This window comes from Myotis nattereri (genome assembly GCF_964212035.1).
Source record: "Myotis nattereri genome assembly, chromosome: X".
NCBI classification, from domain to species: Eukaryota; Metazoa; Chordata; class Mammalia; order Chiroptera; family Vespertilionidae; genus Myotis; species Myotis nattereri.
In genome coordinates this window covers 147,598,270-147,616,419 of record NC_138078.1, presented here as the reverse complement: position 1 = coordinate 147,616,419, position 18,150 = coordinate 147,598,270, and the positions used below count along the sequence as shown (strand labels likewise).

General features: G+C 47.5%; 1 protein-coding gene across 1 annotated transcript; it reads left to right on the top strand.

The window, feature by feature from the left end:
- Nucleotides 1-354: 354 nt before the first annotated feature.
- Nucleotides 355-17,512, top strand: PPP1R3F (protein phosphatase 1 regulatory subunit 3F). Its single transcript, XM_081081503.1, has 4 exons — nucleotides 355-1,373; nucleotides 11,529-11,584; nucleotides 11,800-11,882; nucleotides 15,141-17,512. The coding sequence occupies exons 1-4, from the start codon at nucleotides 373-375 to the stop codon at nucleotides 16,431-16,433; spliced, it is 2,433 nt and encodes an 810-aa protein (XP_080937629.1). The 5' UTR covers nucleotides 355-372; the 3' UTR covers nucleotides 16,434-17,512.
- The last annotated feature ends 638 nt before the right edge of the window (nucleotides 17,513-18,150 follow it).

The following is an 18,150-nucleotide window of genomic DNA, read 5'->3' as shown; positions in this document are numbered from 1 at the left end:
TTACCCCGCCACCCAGATGCCAATCCCGCTCATGCTTCCCCATTAGCTGTCCTGCTTCTCTCTTCATCACAGACCCTACACCACCCCCATTCAGGTCTCCTCATTGATTCACCGATCACCCTGCCTCTTCCACCGCCCACTCTCTGACGTCCCTATTGGCTGCGTGCGTCTCCTGCGCTCGATTCACTGTCTATGTCACCGTGCGTGGCTCCCCATTGGCTGCCTGATACACCTGTCTGCGTCTCACGCCTTCGGCCTCCGTGAGCAGTACACCCTCCCCGCCCCCCGCGCGGGCCTTCCCATTGGCTGCCCGCCCCTTCAGGCCCGGCCCCCGCCGGTCCCGCCGCCGGTGCCGTCGGTGCCGCCGCCGATATGGCGCGCACGGCCCCTGTGGAGTCCCCGCTGCGGCCTCCTGCGCCCCCCTCGCCGGCCGCGGGTGAGCCCCGCACCTCTGTCGAGGCAGCGGTGGCCCCGCGGAGGGTGCTGTTTGCCGACGAGGCCCTGGGGCTGCCGCTGGCGCAGCTGCGCTGCTACCGGCCGTGGGGCGGGCCCGGGGCGGGCAAGATGGCGGAGGTGGCCGGGCAAGATGGCGACGGCGGCGGGGCTGACGAGGACGACGATGGCGAGGATGGGGATGAAGGGGAGGAGGAAGAGGAGGCTTGCCCCGAGCCCTCACCACTGTGCCCCGTCCCCGCTGGCGGGGGGTTTTACGTGGTGCCCACATTTTCGCTGCCGCCTGCACCGGGCCGTCTGGAGCGCTTGGGGCGCGTCATGGTGGAGCTGGAGGCGCTGCTGCCGCCTCCCGGAGCGGTCCCCGGGGGTTCCGGGGTGTGGGTGCCTGGGGGGCGCCCGCCGGTGCTGCGCGGGTTGGTGCGCGTGCTGAACCGCTCCTTCGAGAAGGCGGTGCACGTGCGGGCCTCACACGACGGCTGGGCTTCCTTCTGCGACCACCCAGCGCGCTACGTCCCGCGCAGCCCGCCGGTGGCAGGAACGGGAGGACCAGGAACTGGAGATCCCATCCTGGATCCAGGCCTTGGCCTGGTGTCCGGTCAGGTGTACGCCTCCTCGCCCGACGACGGTGGCCGCACTGACCGCTTTGCCTTCCAGCTGCCCTTTGCGGAGGGCGCGGGCGATGGGGCGCGCCTGGACTTCGTGGTGCGCTATGAGACCCCCGAGGGCATTTTCTGGGCCAACAACCACGGCCGCAACTACACAGTTCTGCTCCGGATCTCACCCGCTCCCTCACCCACTGACGCTGAAGGGCCGCCCCAGCAGCAGCAGCTGCCGCAGCTGGAGCCACAGCCCGAGTCCCAGGGTACCATGGAGGCTGAGGCCAGGCAGCTGAAGAGCTGCATGAAGCCGGTGAGGCGCAGGTAATGTCTGCCAGCGCCACCTCCACCATCGCAGGGCTGTGTCTAGGATGGAGGACAAGCATCCTGATCCAGGAACCCCTCAGGCCTGCTCTCCAGGACAGGGAGGAGGGCACATTCAGTCAGTTAGTCAAAGAGTAATGGAGGCCAAACATGTGCTAGGCTCTGCATTACTGGGGTTTTATTCATTCATTTATTGAATTCCACTGTAAAGCCCTGAACAAGGCAGACATATTTCCTGCCCTCAAAGATCATACAGGCTCCTATGGGAGACAGTTGGAAAGAACAAGAAATGAGCAGATAAGAAACATAGGAAGCTGTTGAGGGGAAAGTAAAATTGAGCAAGGGGAGAAAGTTCGGGAGGGAATACCTGGTTTAGCCGGGATGTTCAGGGAAGGCCTTTGAGGAGTTGAGTCCTGGATGATGTTAAGTAGAGTTATGCACAGATATGAAGGAAGAGAGTTTGTAGAAAAGGAAACAGGGAGGACTTTAATGAGGAGGTGCCATTTAAACTGAGTCCTGAATGATCAAGAGGAGTAGTTATGCCCACATATGGGAGCAAGGGTGTTCTAGGGAGAGAACAGCAAGTGCAAAAGTCCTGAGGTGGGAATGAGCTTGGTGTGAATGATAGGCAGTGATAGAGTGGAAAGAACTGCAGTGACATGATAGTGTGGGAGCTGGGGGTGGGGGATGGGGAAGCTGATCCCTATTTGACAGAGCAGGAAACCAGAGTTCCAGAGTGAGAAATGGGTTAAGGAAGTGATGGTGCCTGGCTTTTCCATTTCAGCCATGACTAACCTTGAAGCCTGTGCACTCTCTTTACTGTTGTGCTCTAATAGTCTGAAGTCTGCAGAGGTGAGTGGCCGACCCCATGCTCTCACAGGGAAGCATTGGCTCTGGCAGAGGCAGAATCAGATGGGCCTGTACCTGAAGCTCTTGTCCTGTGTTTTTGCCATAACACCTGTGACTATTCAGGGCCTGGGAGAAAGAACCAGTTAACCCCAGGAGGCCCTGAGACAAGATTCTCCTAGGTTTTTTATTTCTGTCAGCTTAGTTTTTCCAGGGTAGCAGATAGGCCTGATTCTTTTGGGGCTCACGTAAGTCTAGTATGGGATAGGTAGATTCTCCATGCGTGGGAAATACATTTCCCTGGTGGTGAGAGGACTGGAAATGGGAATGGGAAAGTGCTTTTTGGACCTTGTATGTTGGATCAGAAGCCTCTGGCTGCAGCAAGATGTTTGTGATCCTGGCAAGGCCTTAGGCTGTGAGTGGTTCAGAACGGCCTAGCTCAGTTGGTGGGCAGATGTGCCTGGGTACTTGAGCCAGCAGGCAGGCACCCACTTACTGACCTGTGAGCCCCATAGTAACCTGAGGCTTAGTCTGAGGGGGCAGGCAACATGGCTTTCCTTACAGAATTAAGAGCGTGGATTCTGGCATCAGTGCCTTGGTTCAAATCCCAGATCTGCCATCTATATTGGCCTTGTAACCTTGGCCAACTGCATTATGTCTCAGTACCCTCATCTGTTAAACAGATAATTATAATACCTACTTCACAGGAGATGAGCAAAAGCACTCAGAACCTAGCCTGGCTCATAGCAGTGCCACATAGGTGTTAGCCAGTGTTAGTACTTAGGGAATCACATGTACAGGTCTTTGGATTCTCCTCCCAAACTCTGCTCTGCCTGTCACCAGCTGTGTGGCCTTGCCTCGGTTTTCTCATCTGCTTAAGGGGAATGACAGTCACTTTGTGTGGTTGGATTGGACGCAGCAAACATGGGCAAGGTAACAAGCATGGTAGTAGCTGCAAAAGATAACAGTGGCTGGCATGTACTGATATCCGTGCTAAGAGCTTTGTGTCTGTTCTCTCCTGAGTCCTGCTGTGCATGCTGTGTGCTGGAGGTGCTATGACTATCCTCATTTCATAGAGGGGGAAAGAGGTAGCTCGGGAGTAAGCCTGCTTGTTCAAGTTTGCTCAGTGAGTGACAGACCAAGCAGGAGATGCTAAGGGAAATTTTATTTATTATTTTTTAAAAGAATAGTTTATTGATTTTTAGAGTGAGAGAAAAGTAGAAGAGAGAAATATTGATGTAACATTGATTGACTGCCTCCTGCATGTTCCCCTCCCCCCCTGGGGATTGAGCCTGCAACCCAGGCATGTGCCCAGACCAGGAATCAAACCAACAACCTTTTGGTGCATGGATGATGCTCAACCAACTGAGCCAGCCACACTGGCCAGGGCATAGGAGCAATTTTTAAAAATAGCTCCTCCTTGAAGGCCTGATAAGATTCAGGACAAATTCTGTATTTTGCTCCAGTATATTATGCTTTGCTCTTCTTTTTTTTTTTTTTTTTTTTTTTTTTTTTTGCTTTTTTGAGTGACAGCTACATAAAGTAGACTGATATTAAGTATAGGGCTCAATGGATTTTTACATATCTATGCCCTTATGTAGCCATCATCCAGATCTGAGATATTGAGCTATTTGTGTCCCAGAATCACCTTTTCCTAAGACGTCATTCCAGCCGGCTGTCGTGGGAGCCAGTCTTTAAGACGCAACAGTTTGGGTAAATGGAGCTTGCTCATTTTAGAGTGTGAAAGGAAGGGAACAGAGAAATCAGAAGCTTGCAGGGCCAATGTGGGTGGAGAAGGTGTTTTTCTTTTAAAATACATGGTGGTTTTAAGGAGAAATTGAAGCAGCCCGTTCAGACAATTGTTTTGATATCTGGCCCCAGGTCTGTGGTTCCTAACATGACTTGTGATATTATTTTAAGTGGGCAGATGGCTTTTTGATAGCTTCTTTATCTTTTGATCTCAGCTCTTGCAAAGGGGAGGTTGGTGCTCATTGCAAGATCAACGATAAGATTTTCTTTTTAGGTTGGTGGCTTTCTTGGCGAGTACATTTCAACTTATTATTGTTTTAAAACCTGTGTGCTGCCGGTGACTTGGAGCGCTGTTGAAGAACAGCTGCCTTCTGAGACCCAGCCCTCTTGTAAATGATGGAGGATCTCAGGAGGTAGTCTTAACCTGCTGGGTCTCTGTTGTATAGGTCTTCCCATTCAGGCAGTGTTGACTGTAGGCCCACTGTGCACTGGGTGCAGCCACATCAGGTGCAAGCATGGAAGAAATCCATGGTAGCCAAAGGGATAATGCTTAGAAACTGAAAAGGCTGCATTCCCTGAGTTGCTAGATCAGGCTTTTGATAAACCGTAGGCTTAGAGATGATCCATCAGCAAGCATTTATTGAAGGCCTACTATGTGCTGGGCACAGTGCTAGTTTCAAACAGGGAAAAAGACACAGACTGGCACTGAGATGTCAGAGGGCTGGTGTTGGAACTGGGTGGAAAAAGACAGGTACAGAGGGCTTGTCATTTGAGACCTGACAGAGGTCTGTGCACTTGACTCTTTGCATGCAAATGTCATCTAATCCTTTCAACGTTCCTGGTGAGGTAGACTGTTTTATCCCTTTTTCCCAGATGGGCAAACAGGTTCCCAGAGTCCAATGTCCCAGGGCTGGAGTGAAGAGGAGTCCTCCTGGTCCACCTTGATTTAACATCCTTAGGAGCTATCCTATTCCTCTTAAAAACGAAGACCAAGAAAGCCTAAGCATGGCCTTCAGGCATCCCCTGCCGTCTCCCCCAATCTGGCCTCCATGGCTACTAGTTTCACCTCATACCGTCCTCTGCCTTCTGAGCTATCACCACGGTTTTTCCAAGGTGCCTTGCCCCTTCCTGCCTCAGAGCCCCTGCCCATCCTGTTTCCATCACCGGGAATGTTGGTCCTGTGCCCCTTGCAGTCTCCTCATTTTGATACTTCAATTCTAAGAGTGTTTCCTCCAGAAAGCCTGTTCATTCCAACTTCTTCAGGCCCTGGTTTTCCCATAGCACCTGTCAGCCAAGCAGGCAAGCCCTGTTAGGGAATGTCGTGTAGTAGAGCAGATGAGCATCATCACAAATTCAGGATCATTTCCCACCCTGCCTGGCAGCCCTATTTTTCTGATCCATTTTTGTCTCCTCCCTGATGTGATTCTTTCAAATTATTTACCTTCAAGAAACCAACTAGAAGCCATAAGACGAACTCACCATGCCTGCCCTCTGACTTCTCTCCTTTGTGTTACAGGGGAGGAGGGGACCCTATCTTCCCTCAGGCCAGTTCCTGCACTCATGCTCTGGGTTCCGTTTTCTTCCATTTGCTCCAGAACCTGACATAATCAGTTTCTCTTTCTCTCCCAGCAGCTTTTCACTGCTCTCACCTGATCCTCTATCTGCTGTTACACATGCCAGTATCTCTACTGTCTTAATCTGTCCTTTGGTTCCACCTCTGTCCACACCGCTGCTGGCCAGTCCTAAATCACGCTCCCCTTCATTGCCGACCCCCCTCTAAAGAGTTGCTTGCACTTGTTTTCCCACGTTCTTTGGCCCCCTGCATCTATCAGATTTCATAGGTGGGTTTTTGGTTTTCTTGAAGTGGTTGAGCACTCCTACTTCAAACACTTTCTTCCCTTGCCTTGGATGCTTTTCCTCTTAACTCCCTGGCACTTCTCTTTCTCCTTGCCTTTTCTTTTAGCCTCATATATTCAAACTTGGTATCTCCACTTACCTGATGTCCCAATGCCACAAATTCCCCTTGTTCGAGATTGAATCCATTACTTCCCACACAGTGCTCTGAGCAGCTTCTCACTCTTCTCCCCTCCCTTGCTTGTTTTCCTTCTAAACATCCTAAGCTCTCCCTGACCTGTAGTCTGGGCCATGGTCCCCTTGTTCTAGCACATTCTTTACTTTTTTGAAGGAAATGACCTCAGTTTGTGGTTAGACCTTCATTTGGGGATTATTGGATGACCCTCTGCCCTGCTAGACTGTAAGCTCCTTGAGGGGTAGGGACATGGTCTGCTTTTTATTTACTTCTGTATTCCTGCAGGGCCTGCCATGGTGCCTGGCACTTAACAGGTGCTCAATAAATGTTTGTTGAAAGAATGAGTGTGAGTATTTTTTTATGTCTTCACAGTAAATTGTAAGCTTCCTAGTCGGGTTTGCTCACCATCGTGTCTCCAGGATCTGTCACTGGGTGGGTGCATAGTAGGGCCTCAATTAATTTTCAGGCGCACCTGGATCTGAAAGGATGGGAGCCCAATCTACTTACTGAGTTGGCAGCCTTAGGGGAAACCAGATCAATCATAGTTGAAACAAGACGGGCCAGGGGTCATCTTATTGTTGGGAGGGTGAGAACTTAGTGTGAAAGTGGTCCTCTTTTCATCCACGGAAAACTGGTAGGAAGTCATAGCCAAGGCCACGTGCTATGAAAGTGGCAGGACGGGGCAGCCCTGCTCTAGTGGCCCAGTTTTTAACTGCTGTATCAGGTTAGGTGACATGTTCTACCAGCTGAGCAATGGTGGGCAAGTTACTTTCCTTTTCAAAGCCTCAGTTTCCCTCAGTGGGAAAGTGGAGAGGATTACTATTAAGCACTTTATAGACAATTTCCTCATGGTTCTTCAATCCAGCTCTCTGAGGTAGGTATTACTATTATTCCCTCTTCACAGATGAAGAAACTGAGGCATAGAGAGGTTCAGTAACACAGCTGGTTGGTGGCAGACTGGTTTCATTCAAAATTACATGTTATGACCCTTTGTTGAGTTGTGAAATCAATTTACTGGATTCCAACAAACACTTAAAAAATAGTATAGGAACTAATTAGTGCATCACCACGTACTAAAGGTAAGTTATTTCTCAGTTATATGTATGTATATATATTTACATATGCATACGGTGTGCTGGACTATGATATACAATGTGTTTCTTTGGGTCACGGCCAGATGAATGAAGTTACTGCTGTGAAAGAAGCTCATAGCACAATAAACTGCTGTCCTCCTCCCACCCCACTGGATTGTCCCCAAGTCCCAGAGTTGACACTGACACAGACTAGCTGGGAAAGAGCAGTGCCCCACATAACTTGGTGGCTTTCACAGCCGCATTCAAACCCTGTGCTTTTCAGAAAGCAGATGGCTCAGGGTAACAGATTCCAAGTATAACAGGGCAGGTTTCTAAATTCTGAAGCCACCTGTGCCCCACCTCCCCCGCACCTCCTCCCCGATAGTCAGCCTTATCTTCAGGTTGAGCTGGGGTCTGCTGAGTTTCCCTTTTGGGTTTCAGTGCGTGACCCACTTTGGGCTGGCCAAGTTCTTTGAAAACATGAGCGTTGGGGGTGCTCACGAAGGACTTGGGCGGTGGTGATGCCAGTGATGTGACTGCTCTGAAAGTCTGCTTTGCTCTTTCCCATGGTGGCTGTCAACCCTCACTCACTCTGCCTGGAGATTCACTTTTTTGTTCTGTCTTGGCTGGCCTAGGCTGGGGCTGATGACACTTCTTTCTGAAATCTCACCCCCTGGTTTCTCTGGGTGCCATCTGAGGTCAGCAGCCATTGAATTTCCTGTTGGTGGGAAGAATTTTCACGCTGGCGTGCAGGCCCCTTCTATGCTATACTGTCTTGACTAGTTCTCGAGAGCAACGTAGGCCTGTGTGTTCTAGCCCACTATTGCTGGTTGCCCTTGAGGAGACCACCAAGTGGCATTTGTGAGGCTGGTGCCAAAAGAGTGGGTTTCCTTCTCGAAAATTAGTAAGCACACTGGAAGTACAGTTTTGTTCTTAATCTCTTCCCTCTCCGCATTTTCTAAGAACCCTCTTCTCTGTTACTGATTAGTGAGGCTCTGTAACTTCATTTCTCTCACCAGCCTCCTTTTGATTAAGTCATAGCTGCCCTCAAATGTTTACTGTGAAAGACAGTTCTGGATATTTAGATTTTCATTTTTCTTTTTTAAGTTCCGTTTCAAACACTTAAAAATGGAGCCCTCTTTAGATTTATCAGTGTGGTGTGTAGTTAGTGAATGTAGAGACACGATTCCTTGAGCCTCGGTTTCCATGTTTGTAAAAGGGGAAGGGTGTTGCCTTGAAGGACGGAGGTGAAGGTTTTCAAATGACTTGGTGTATCAGTGAAAAGGGCTCAAGGTGGAAGAGGTGAACAATAGATATGTCTTTTGCTTTCATCTCTGATTTTGGAGGTAAGGAGTGACCTGTGTACTTTTGCTGACTTCATGGATCTTGGGGCTTTCTGAATTGTTTGACCTGATTTCTGTATGTTGCCCCTCTTCTCACCCTCCTCAGTTATGGAAGAGATGCTCTGGGGGCTGAAGGATTTGTTTTGTATTTGCTTTATTCTCAACTGAACTTTCTTCAACTGAACTGTGGATTTCTTTTCCTGCTGGTTGGCTGTGTCCTGAATTCCCCTTTGCTCCCTCCACATCCCCCACCCGCTTCTCTCAAATGCATCCAAGGACTCTGGAGTGCTTTTAGAAGCCTGGTTTTGTGTATGTTAGCTCTGGGCCAGATGGCAGGGGACAGCTTGCTTAGTCCCTGCCCCTTCCTGTCTGTCTGTGGGTCTTCTTGAAGAAGCTTGCTTTAGAAGATCCTAGGAAGATGACATTTTCTTTAATGAAGGACTGACTACACCAGCAAAAGAAGTTATCAGAAGTCATGTCAGGCCACAAATCCAAAGACCTGGATTTTAGAGCCACTGACAGGACTAGTGTAGGACCAAACCCGTTTGCTCCCAAGCCCCCTTTCTTATTCATGATGGGCAGGAGTTGATGACTGGGCTTTTGGTGTTACCCACTCCAGGCCCGGTAGTACAGTGGAACCTCATTTCTCAAAATTAATTCATTCCAGAAAGCTGTTCAAAAACGGAATCATTTTTTCCCATTAGAAATAATATAAATTGAATTAATCCATGCCAGACCCCCAAATGATTACCTGTTTTAACCTTTCTTATATACAGTACATGTCTAATGTACTGTTTGTTCTATAAACACTTTAAAAACAAAAAGGACATGAAGGGTAAATGAAAATTTAACAAAAAGGAAATGAAAAAACAGTAAAAATGAAAATTTAATAATGATAAGCAGCATCAAAAGCAAAAAAATAAAAAACCCCACAAAAATATTCACAGCATAATTTCCTGAGCTGTTAACGTGAGGTTTAGCGGTAAACTGACTCATACTTATGCATTCTCTCCTTTGTTTGTCGCCTGAGAGATGCGTGGCTGATCATACAGGTATCAGCATGAAAGGGTTGTGGGGTTGAGAAGCGAATTGCTTGAGATGGGAGACATTTGAGAACCGAGGTTTGACTATATTCTCATCCAAAGACCTCTGGCGGGACACATGAGTCCTAGTTCATGGAGAAAGACACACATTTCTTCTGGAGCTTCCAGACTCTCTCAACCTTCCGAATGCTGCAGCCCTTTAATACAGTTCCTCATGTTGTGGTGACCCCCAATTTCATTGTTACAAATTGAACATAATTAAAGCACAGTGATTAATCACAAAACCAGTATGTAATTATATATGTGTTTTCCGATGGTCTTAGGCGACCCCTGTGAAAGGGTCGTTCAACCCCCAAAGGGGTCGTCGCGACCCACAGGCTGAGAACCGCTGCTCTAGATCCATATATATGGTTCAAGTTTTCCCCTAGGGTGCTAACAAAAAGATTTTTTATAGCCACTTCTGTGTCTGGTGATTTCCTAGCCACATGTTCCATGAAGGCAGGGAAGCTGGGAATGAATAGGTGGGTAAAAGGCAGGTTTAAAAAAAAAGACTGAATGAAGGAGGGAGGAGGTAAGGATTTTGTCTATTGTTGCTGTCTCCCTTGATCTACTCCTGGAAAGGATTGGAGATGGGGTTGGGGTAAGACCTCGGTCTACCTCACCCAAGTAGCAACAGTTTACTGGTTGAGAGGTTTTGATCCTCACTGCTGACCTTGAGCCATTTACTCAGCTTCCATTTCATCATCTGTAAGATGATAATAATACTGCCTACTTCAGAGGATTAAAAGCACCTATCTCATGGATTGCTGTGAGGATTTAATTTATAGTATATGTCCCTAACACCATAGTAACTACTGTATTTGGGTCAGCTAGTGATATTCTGTTTCTGTAAAGGTAATTGATTACGTGTTTTTAAAAAATTGCAATCATTTTCAGAAATGTCAACATCATCAAATTACCTCTAGGAAGCGAAAGGTCTGAGCAATTGCCTCAGCTCCTGTCAGATTTCTGTACATGTTTTAGCTAATGCTTTTCTCACTGCCTTAATCTGTAAGCACTTGATACTCATATGAGAACAGTGATTTCCCCATGAGCCGTGACCTCACACCTGGCAGGGACTGGCTGAAATACAGCTGGCTTATGCCACTCAGACCTTGGGGTCCGATTTGCCTGGTGAAGGAAGACCAAGACAAACAACCATCTACGATTGATTCAGCCCCCGTTCTGTATCAGGCCTGGCATCTGGCTTGATGTCCTCATTTCTCTTGACTGCCCTGTGCTTGGTGTGCACATCCTGGATACCCTGTGCTGTATTTTAAGGTGAGGGGGTGAGGCTCAGGGAGGTTAGGTGCCTTGCTAGGCTGTTATGGCAATGGGAGGAGGGTTGCAGTGGGATCCAGGCCTCTACGACCCCAGGTTACTTCCTTTTCTGCTGACCTCTTTCCTGGTCACCAGTCACTTTCTCTCTTTTGCTGCTTCCGGTGCCCCATAGTCCTCACCTGCTCTTTCTTGGAAAAGATGGGTTTCTGCATAGCTCGGAAGATACCCTAAAGAAATGATCCAGGTTGCTCATAAAGTTATAGGCAACCGTTTCTGCTGAAGCCTGCTCTGTGAGTGTAAAATAGAAGAAACAACTAGCTGCTCAGTAGGACAGGAATGGGCACATGCCTTCTGGCAAGCCCATATGATGAGAGTAATAAGCAGCTATTTCAAATGTTTACAGAAGTATTGAATGGTGCTTCTTACTGTTAAATGGACAAAGCCAGTGCAAAATTATATCTGCAAAATCTAAACACTTTCATAGAATGTCTGGAATTAAATTTTCCAGAATGGTAATGGTGGTTGTCTCTGGCTAATGTGGCACTTTTTATTGCTTTATGCTTCCCTGTATTTTGTAAATTTTTTACATTGAGTGTGTAGGACTTTTATAATCGGGATGGAAGGAGGCAGCAGAAGAGAGAACAGCAGCTGTCAAGTGAGGGTAGCCACCACAGAGGCTCAGAAGTGGCTGGTGGATGGCAGAACTGGCTTCTCAGTGCTCAGATCCATGTGTTGTTTCCTTTGTCCCACAGGCCTAACGAGGAAGAGCTGAGGATGAAGAGCTCGGATGATAATACCCCTGCTGTGGGTAAGCAATTGGCAGGTGGTAGGAGTTTTAGCTTATATTTGTCATTTTTTTCTTCCTCTTTCCTTTCTATACAAATTAAGAGGCACTTCTACCTTAGACTGTCACAGAAAGCTTCAGAGGCAAAACTGCCTATTGGCTAGGACAGATTTTCTTAACCAAACCAGGCCTGCTTGTAAGCCTGCCTCACCCCAATGCTGCCCTTTTCTTCTCTCCAGCAGATCATCTTGATGTCCAGGAGTCAGTGGGTCCCCTGGTGGCTCCCACTCCTCTCCGTCCATGGCCACAGATGACACATCAGGTAAGCAGGCCCTGGAAGCCTCGGGACAGACAGCCCAATGGGAGGCTGGGTGGTGGAGCTGACTTGTTCTGGGTCCACCCTCAGTTAGAGGGAGATCCCCCAAATCATAACCTGATGGTGGAAGTGTAGAATGCACTTTTTTTACCTCAGCTTATCTTAATGTCAGTTGGTAACTTAGCAAATGTTTATTGAATGCTTGGTCTGTGCAAAGCACTGTTAGGGAATATGGTAGTGACCAGAAATGATGTCGTCCTGGGGCTTACTTACATTTTAGTGGTGTGAGACATAACAGAATAATAAATATATGGTGTTTTGGATAATGGTGAGTGCTAAGGGGGTGGGGGAAAGGGATAAGGAGAGAGAGGGAGGAAAGGAGGAAGGAAGGGAGGGGGAGAGAGAGAACAGGGTGGGGTGGGGACAAGTTTGCAACTTGAGATTTTAGAGTGGCTAGGGAAGTGAGATTTGAGCAAAGATGTGAAGAAGGTGAGAATGAGCCACGTGGATAACTAGGGGAAGGCCATTCCAGGCAAATGCAAAGTCCTAGAGCAGGGCCATGACTAATGTGTGTGAGGAACAGTGAATGAGGGGCAGCAGGGGGAGGTGAGGTTGGAGAGATGGCAGGGACAGATTGTATAGGGCCTCATGGACCATGGAGAAGAATCGAATTTCTACTCTGAGCAACAAGGGAGCCACGGGAGGGTCACCAACTGAGAAGGGCCATGACATGACCTAGGATTTAACAGGCTCCCTCTGGCTGCTGTGAGGGAAATAGATTGTAGGGGTGAGGCTGAAGCAGGGGGACTGTGAAGAGGAGGTGACTGTAGTGGTCCAGGTGAGTGATGGTGGTGCTGACAACGGGGTGGAGAGACTCAGGAGATGTATGTTAATGTGTGTGCTAACTTTTTATTATATATTTTTTCAAGTATAAGTAAAAGTAGAGACTAGTATAATGAACCCACATATACCCATCACCCAGCTTCAACAAACTTCAACACATGTCCATTCCTACGTTTTTATATCCCAACCCTTCTCTCCCCTCCCATTCTCTGTGGAATTATTTTGGAAAAAATCTAGACATTATCCCATGCGTAAATACTTCAGTTTGTATCTCATAAAATTAATAACTCTTAAAAAAAAACACAGTGCCATCATCACACTTCAGAAAATTAACATTAATTTTAACAAAAATTAACAAAAGTAATTCCTTAGTGTCATTGAATATTTGGTTAATGTTCAAATTTCCTTATTTCATAAGTTTTTAGGATCCGAAAAGGTCAACACATTGTATTTGGTTGATGGATTGGTCCTTTTAGATTTTTAAATCTCCTCACTTTTGTTGCAATTTGTTCAAGAAAACTTGTTTGTCCTGTAGAATTTCTCACAGTATGGATTTGGCTGATTGCACCCATGTGGAAACACATTTCTTACTCAATTTTTAAGTAGATGCTCAACCACTGAGCCACACCGGCCGGGCTTTTATTGAGTTGTTATTAATTTATTAATTCAATGTAATTATTTGGATCTATTAAATTTAATCAATTTATTAAACTATTACTTTTTAAAAAATATATTTTTGTTGATTTCAGAGAGGAAGGGAGAGGGAGAGAGAGATAGAAAGATCAATGATAAGAGAGAATCATTGATCGGGTGCCTTCTGCATACCCCTCACTGGGGATTGAGCCTGCAACCCGGGAATGTGCCCTTGACTGGAATCAAACCCAGGACCCTTTAGTCCACAGGCCAACGCGCTATCTACTGAGCCAAATCGGCTAGGGCTAAACTATTACTTTTATTAAATTAATTTACTAGATACAAATATATTATTATTAAAGTAGTTTAAATAGAATTGATTCTGTTTAATTCTCTTATTCCCCCTTTGTTTATTGGCCAGAATTTATTTCTAAGGAAAAACTTTCTCACATCAACTGTCTGGCTACCTTGACAGTGTGAAATCTTGAAGGTATATAGTTTGTATAGAAAAAGCTGTATAAATAATTGATTTTCCCCTTCTTTTTTTTTTTTTTTAAAATATATTTTATTGATTTTTTACAGAGAGGAAGGGAGAGAGATAGAGAGTCAGAAACATTGATGAGAGAGAAACATCGATCAGCTGCCTCCTGCACATCTCCTACTGGAGATGTGCCCGCAACCCAGGTACATGCCCTTGACCGGAATCGAACCTGGGACCTTTCAGTCCGCAAGCCGACGCTCTATCCACTGAGCCAAACCGGTTTTGGCAATTTTCCCCTTCTTATTTACCAATTTTCAGAAGAAATCAACTTATTCAAAGGTGACCAAATACAGGATTTTTGGTTTTGGTATATCATTATTAACTCATGAATTTTAAATGTATTTGATGAGTTTCAATTCATTGCCCTTATTTTTTTTGATGCTTAAATTAAACTGCCTCTGGCCAGTGGAAGCTTTTTTAGATTGGTGCCACAATCCTTTTGACACATACCCATCATTCTTTGAGCACTTCTTCACATTATAGGACTTTACCTGCCCCAAAATTGGAAATAGCCATTTATTTAAGGAGCCCTAACTCCTTTTAGTGGAGAATGCTATTTAGATCTGGGGACTAGGTATGCCCGTTGCTACTAAATTGATCATTATTTCTAGGCCTTGTCAAAAGACAGAGCTAGGAAATATTTTTTTAAATAAAAATTGCATAAATTCATGTGAATATTCCGGATATGTTTTGGAGGCCAACCAGCAGTATTCACCTCAGCTATATGATCTGGAGCAGTGGTTCTCAACCTTCCTAATGCCACGACCCTTTAATACAGTTCCTCATGTTGTGGTGACCCCCAACCGTAAAATTATTTTCGTTGCTACTTCATAACTGTAATGTTGCTACTGTTATGAATCGTCATGTAAATATCTGATAGGCAGGATGTATTTTCATTGTTACACATTGAACATAGTTAAAGCATAGTGATTCATCACAAAAACAATATGGAATTATAGATGTGTTTTCCGATGGTCTTAGGCGACCCCTGTGAAAGGGTTGTTCAACCCCCAAGGGGTCGCGACCCACAGGTTGAGAACCGCTGATCTGGAGGAAGCCTCCTTTACTTCATTTGATTTTATTATTTTAATATAGACGACAGTCTGAAATTTGAGAATTATAGAAGGCCCTTTAAGGAGTTTTTATCTAGAAATACCTATGGGTCTGGGTGTGGGCTGTTACCAGTTTTCACTGCTTGTTCCACCCCCTCCTCTACTTCATCTCCTTCCATTTCTCCCCCACCCCAGGTTTCTGAAGTTACAGTGACTGGCAGACTCACAGAGGAAGGTGACATCCCCAGAAACAGTGCATCTGTGGCTTTCACAGAGGTCCACCAGACACCAGCCATCAGGATCCCCCCCTCCTCCTTTCTCTGTGGGCTGGGTGGCTCCCCCAGGGACCAGGCCTCGGGGCCTGATGCAAGTGAGGGGGCAGCTGGGCCTCTTCTGGAACCTAGTCAGCCACAGGTGGAGGCTGCGTGGGAAGTATCCAACGAGAATGGAGGGGGCCGAAAGGAGCCCATGGTAGGGGCTATTATGGACGAGCCCCCCAGGGGTTTGGAGGCCATGAGTGGGTTGGAGGAGCTGCTCAGCGAGGACTCCATTGACCAGGAGCTGGAGCAGCTCTACCTGTCCCACCTGAGCCGCCTGCGGGCTGCTGTGGCTGCAGGTGGGGCAGGAAATGGCGGGGAGGGCTCCACAGATGGAGGGGTGTCTCCTAGCCATCCCCTGGGCATATTCACGGACCGCGACCTGATCTTGAAGTGGCCTGGCCCTGAGCGGGCCCTGAACAGCGCCCTGGCAGAAGAGATCACACTGCACTATGCCCGGCTGGGGCGTGGTGTGGAGCTTATCAAGGACACTGAGGACCCTGATGAGGAGGGGGAGGGTGAAGAGGGGCTCTCCACGATACCCTCCAGTCCAGAAGGAGGCACCCCCAAGGAATCGCCTCCGGAAATCCTCTCTGGGGCCCGTTCTGTGGTAGCCACTATGGGAGATGTGTGGCTCCCATGGGCAGGGGGCTTGGCATGTGACAGCCCTGTGGTTTTGGGTCCAGAGGGGCAGTTCAATGGGGCGCCAGAGAAGGGGATGCGCAAGGACACTGACTCTTTGCACATGAATAGGGTAATATCTGGGGTACCTGGGTTCCCAGGAGGGACAGAAGCCCGGATGGAGTCCACTGAATGGGCAGACAGCTTGGTTCCTGTATCTGGCAAGGAGCCAGCTGTTTCAGGCCCACAGGGGCAAAATCTCACCCTCCTTGGCGTCTCAGGGGCTGAAATCAGTCCTTCCAGCCTGGCCAGGTGCCATGTGAGTTTCCAGGATGAAGAGGGTTCAGGCCTAAGCCTTGAGTCCCCAAAGAGGTCTCCCACCTTAGCAGCCCCTGCAGAATGTGTGTGTGTTTTGTCTCCCCAGCTCTGGGGGCCCTTGACCCAGACTCTGGGAGTCCTGGCTGGCCTGGTAGTGGTCCCTGTAGCTCTGAACAGTGGTATGTCCCTCCTGGTGCTTGCGCTGTGCCTCTCTCTGGCCTGGTTCTCGTAGGAGCTGCTTGTGGGACCAGCAATAACAAGTGTCCCTCCCCCCTCTGGGGTTTGGGGAGGGGCAGCCCTTGCACCATCCCCAGAGGGTTCATATGGGATGTGTGGCCTGTACAGTGAGTGGATCCTTTACTTCTGAGAATGCTTGACTGTAGAGAGGCCTCCCCGTCCCTGAGCTCTCCAGTCAGCACAGGGCTCCTGTGGTGATACCAGTGGAGAGGAACAGGGGACGGGTGGATAGTGGAAATGAGAACTTGCAGAATGGCACTGGGCATGTCCTCCTCCCCCCTCCACCCCCCTGAGCCTGTATTTATTTTTGTATAATTCTCTGGATGAGGGAGAGTGGTCGTGAGCTGGTCTTGGGGCACAATTACCCAGAGATATATTTATTAACAGCCAACCTGTGCAACCTGCTGGAGCTTTATTTTTAATTTAATTTATATAGAGTACCTATTATTATATGCCACAATAGAGCTCTATGAGAAATGATGTGTCTTGCTGTGCAGTGTTCTCCTGTTCGGGAATGAGTGTGCAGGGTGATCATATGGGAGCGCCACAGTGGGAAGTGGCATGTGGAATGTGAGGTGTGGTCATGCCTGCTGCTGCTGCTGCTGCTGCTTCAACATGTCATTGAGGATCTGTATTGTCTCACCTTATTGTCCTAATACATGTGGTCTGGTGGTCTTTGGGAGACAGGCCCACATTCTGTCAGGGAGGGGAGAAGAGTGGCAGCCACATGAGGGTTTGATGTCACACATGTGGTTGCAGTAGTGGATGTGGTCAGCTGTGGATGTGGAGATACTGGTTGTGAATCAGCCACAAGATTTTGAAGTTACTTTAAAAAAACAGCCTTTGACACCAGCAGGGAGATCCTTTGGTCTCCAAGATTGGGAAGGCCTCAGAAAGGACAAAGGTGTTAATGTACTGTGAAAAATTCATGCCAGAGTTGCTGTCCACAGACATTGTATTTCTAACTCAAAACAGGAAACCCAGAAGCTTTGAAACAATGGCTAGATATATTTACAACATGCAATTTAAAAACGCTGCAGAGCAAAATAAAACACCATATATTTATTTACTTTCCTTCACAGCAAAACTTTATACTAGTTTTTCTTTAGTTATTCTCCTCCAGGGCTCCAGGGCTTTTCTGAAACAGCCCCAATCAGACTTTTTGCCCAAGCACTTCAGCAAAAGCGCTGGTCACTGGTTGTTATATCAATGTTCTAGTTTCAGACCTTATCTTACTTGACCTAATGGCAGCATTTGACACAGTTGATCATCTCAAACTTGAAATCCCTTCTTCATTTGGTTTCCAGGACACCACACTCTCCAACTTTTCCTCTTTGCGCACAAGCCATTCTTCTAGAACAGTTCTTGGCACATAGTAGATGCTCAATGAAATAAATGAAGGAACAAGCTAATGCATGTGAGGAAATATAGGCAGGTGGCTAGAGAACTTATTTAGTCATTCATTGGCTGTAAACTCAGTCCAGTTCCATAAGTGTTGACTGGTCACCTCTGCTCTGCACTGAAGACAGATGAAGAAGCTCAGTGTACGGGGAAAGACACAGAGAAAGAATTTCAGTGGAGTGTGGTTAGTCCATTAACGATGGGTACAGTGGGCTGTGGAGGCTCCAGGATAGATGTTTAGCCTAGTGTAGGGAATCTGGGAGCCTTAGAGGACACGATGCCTGAATTGAATTTTAAAAATTGAGAAAGAA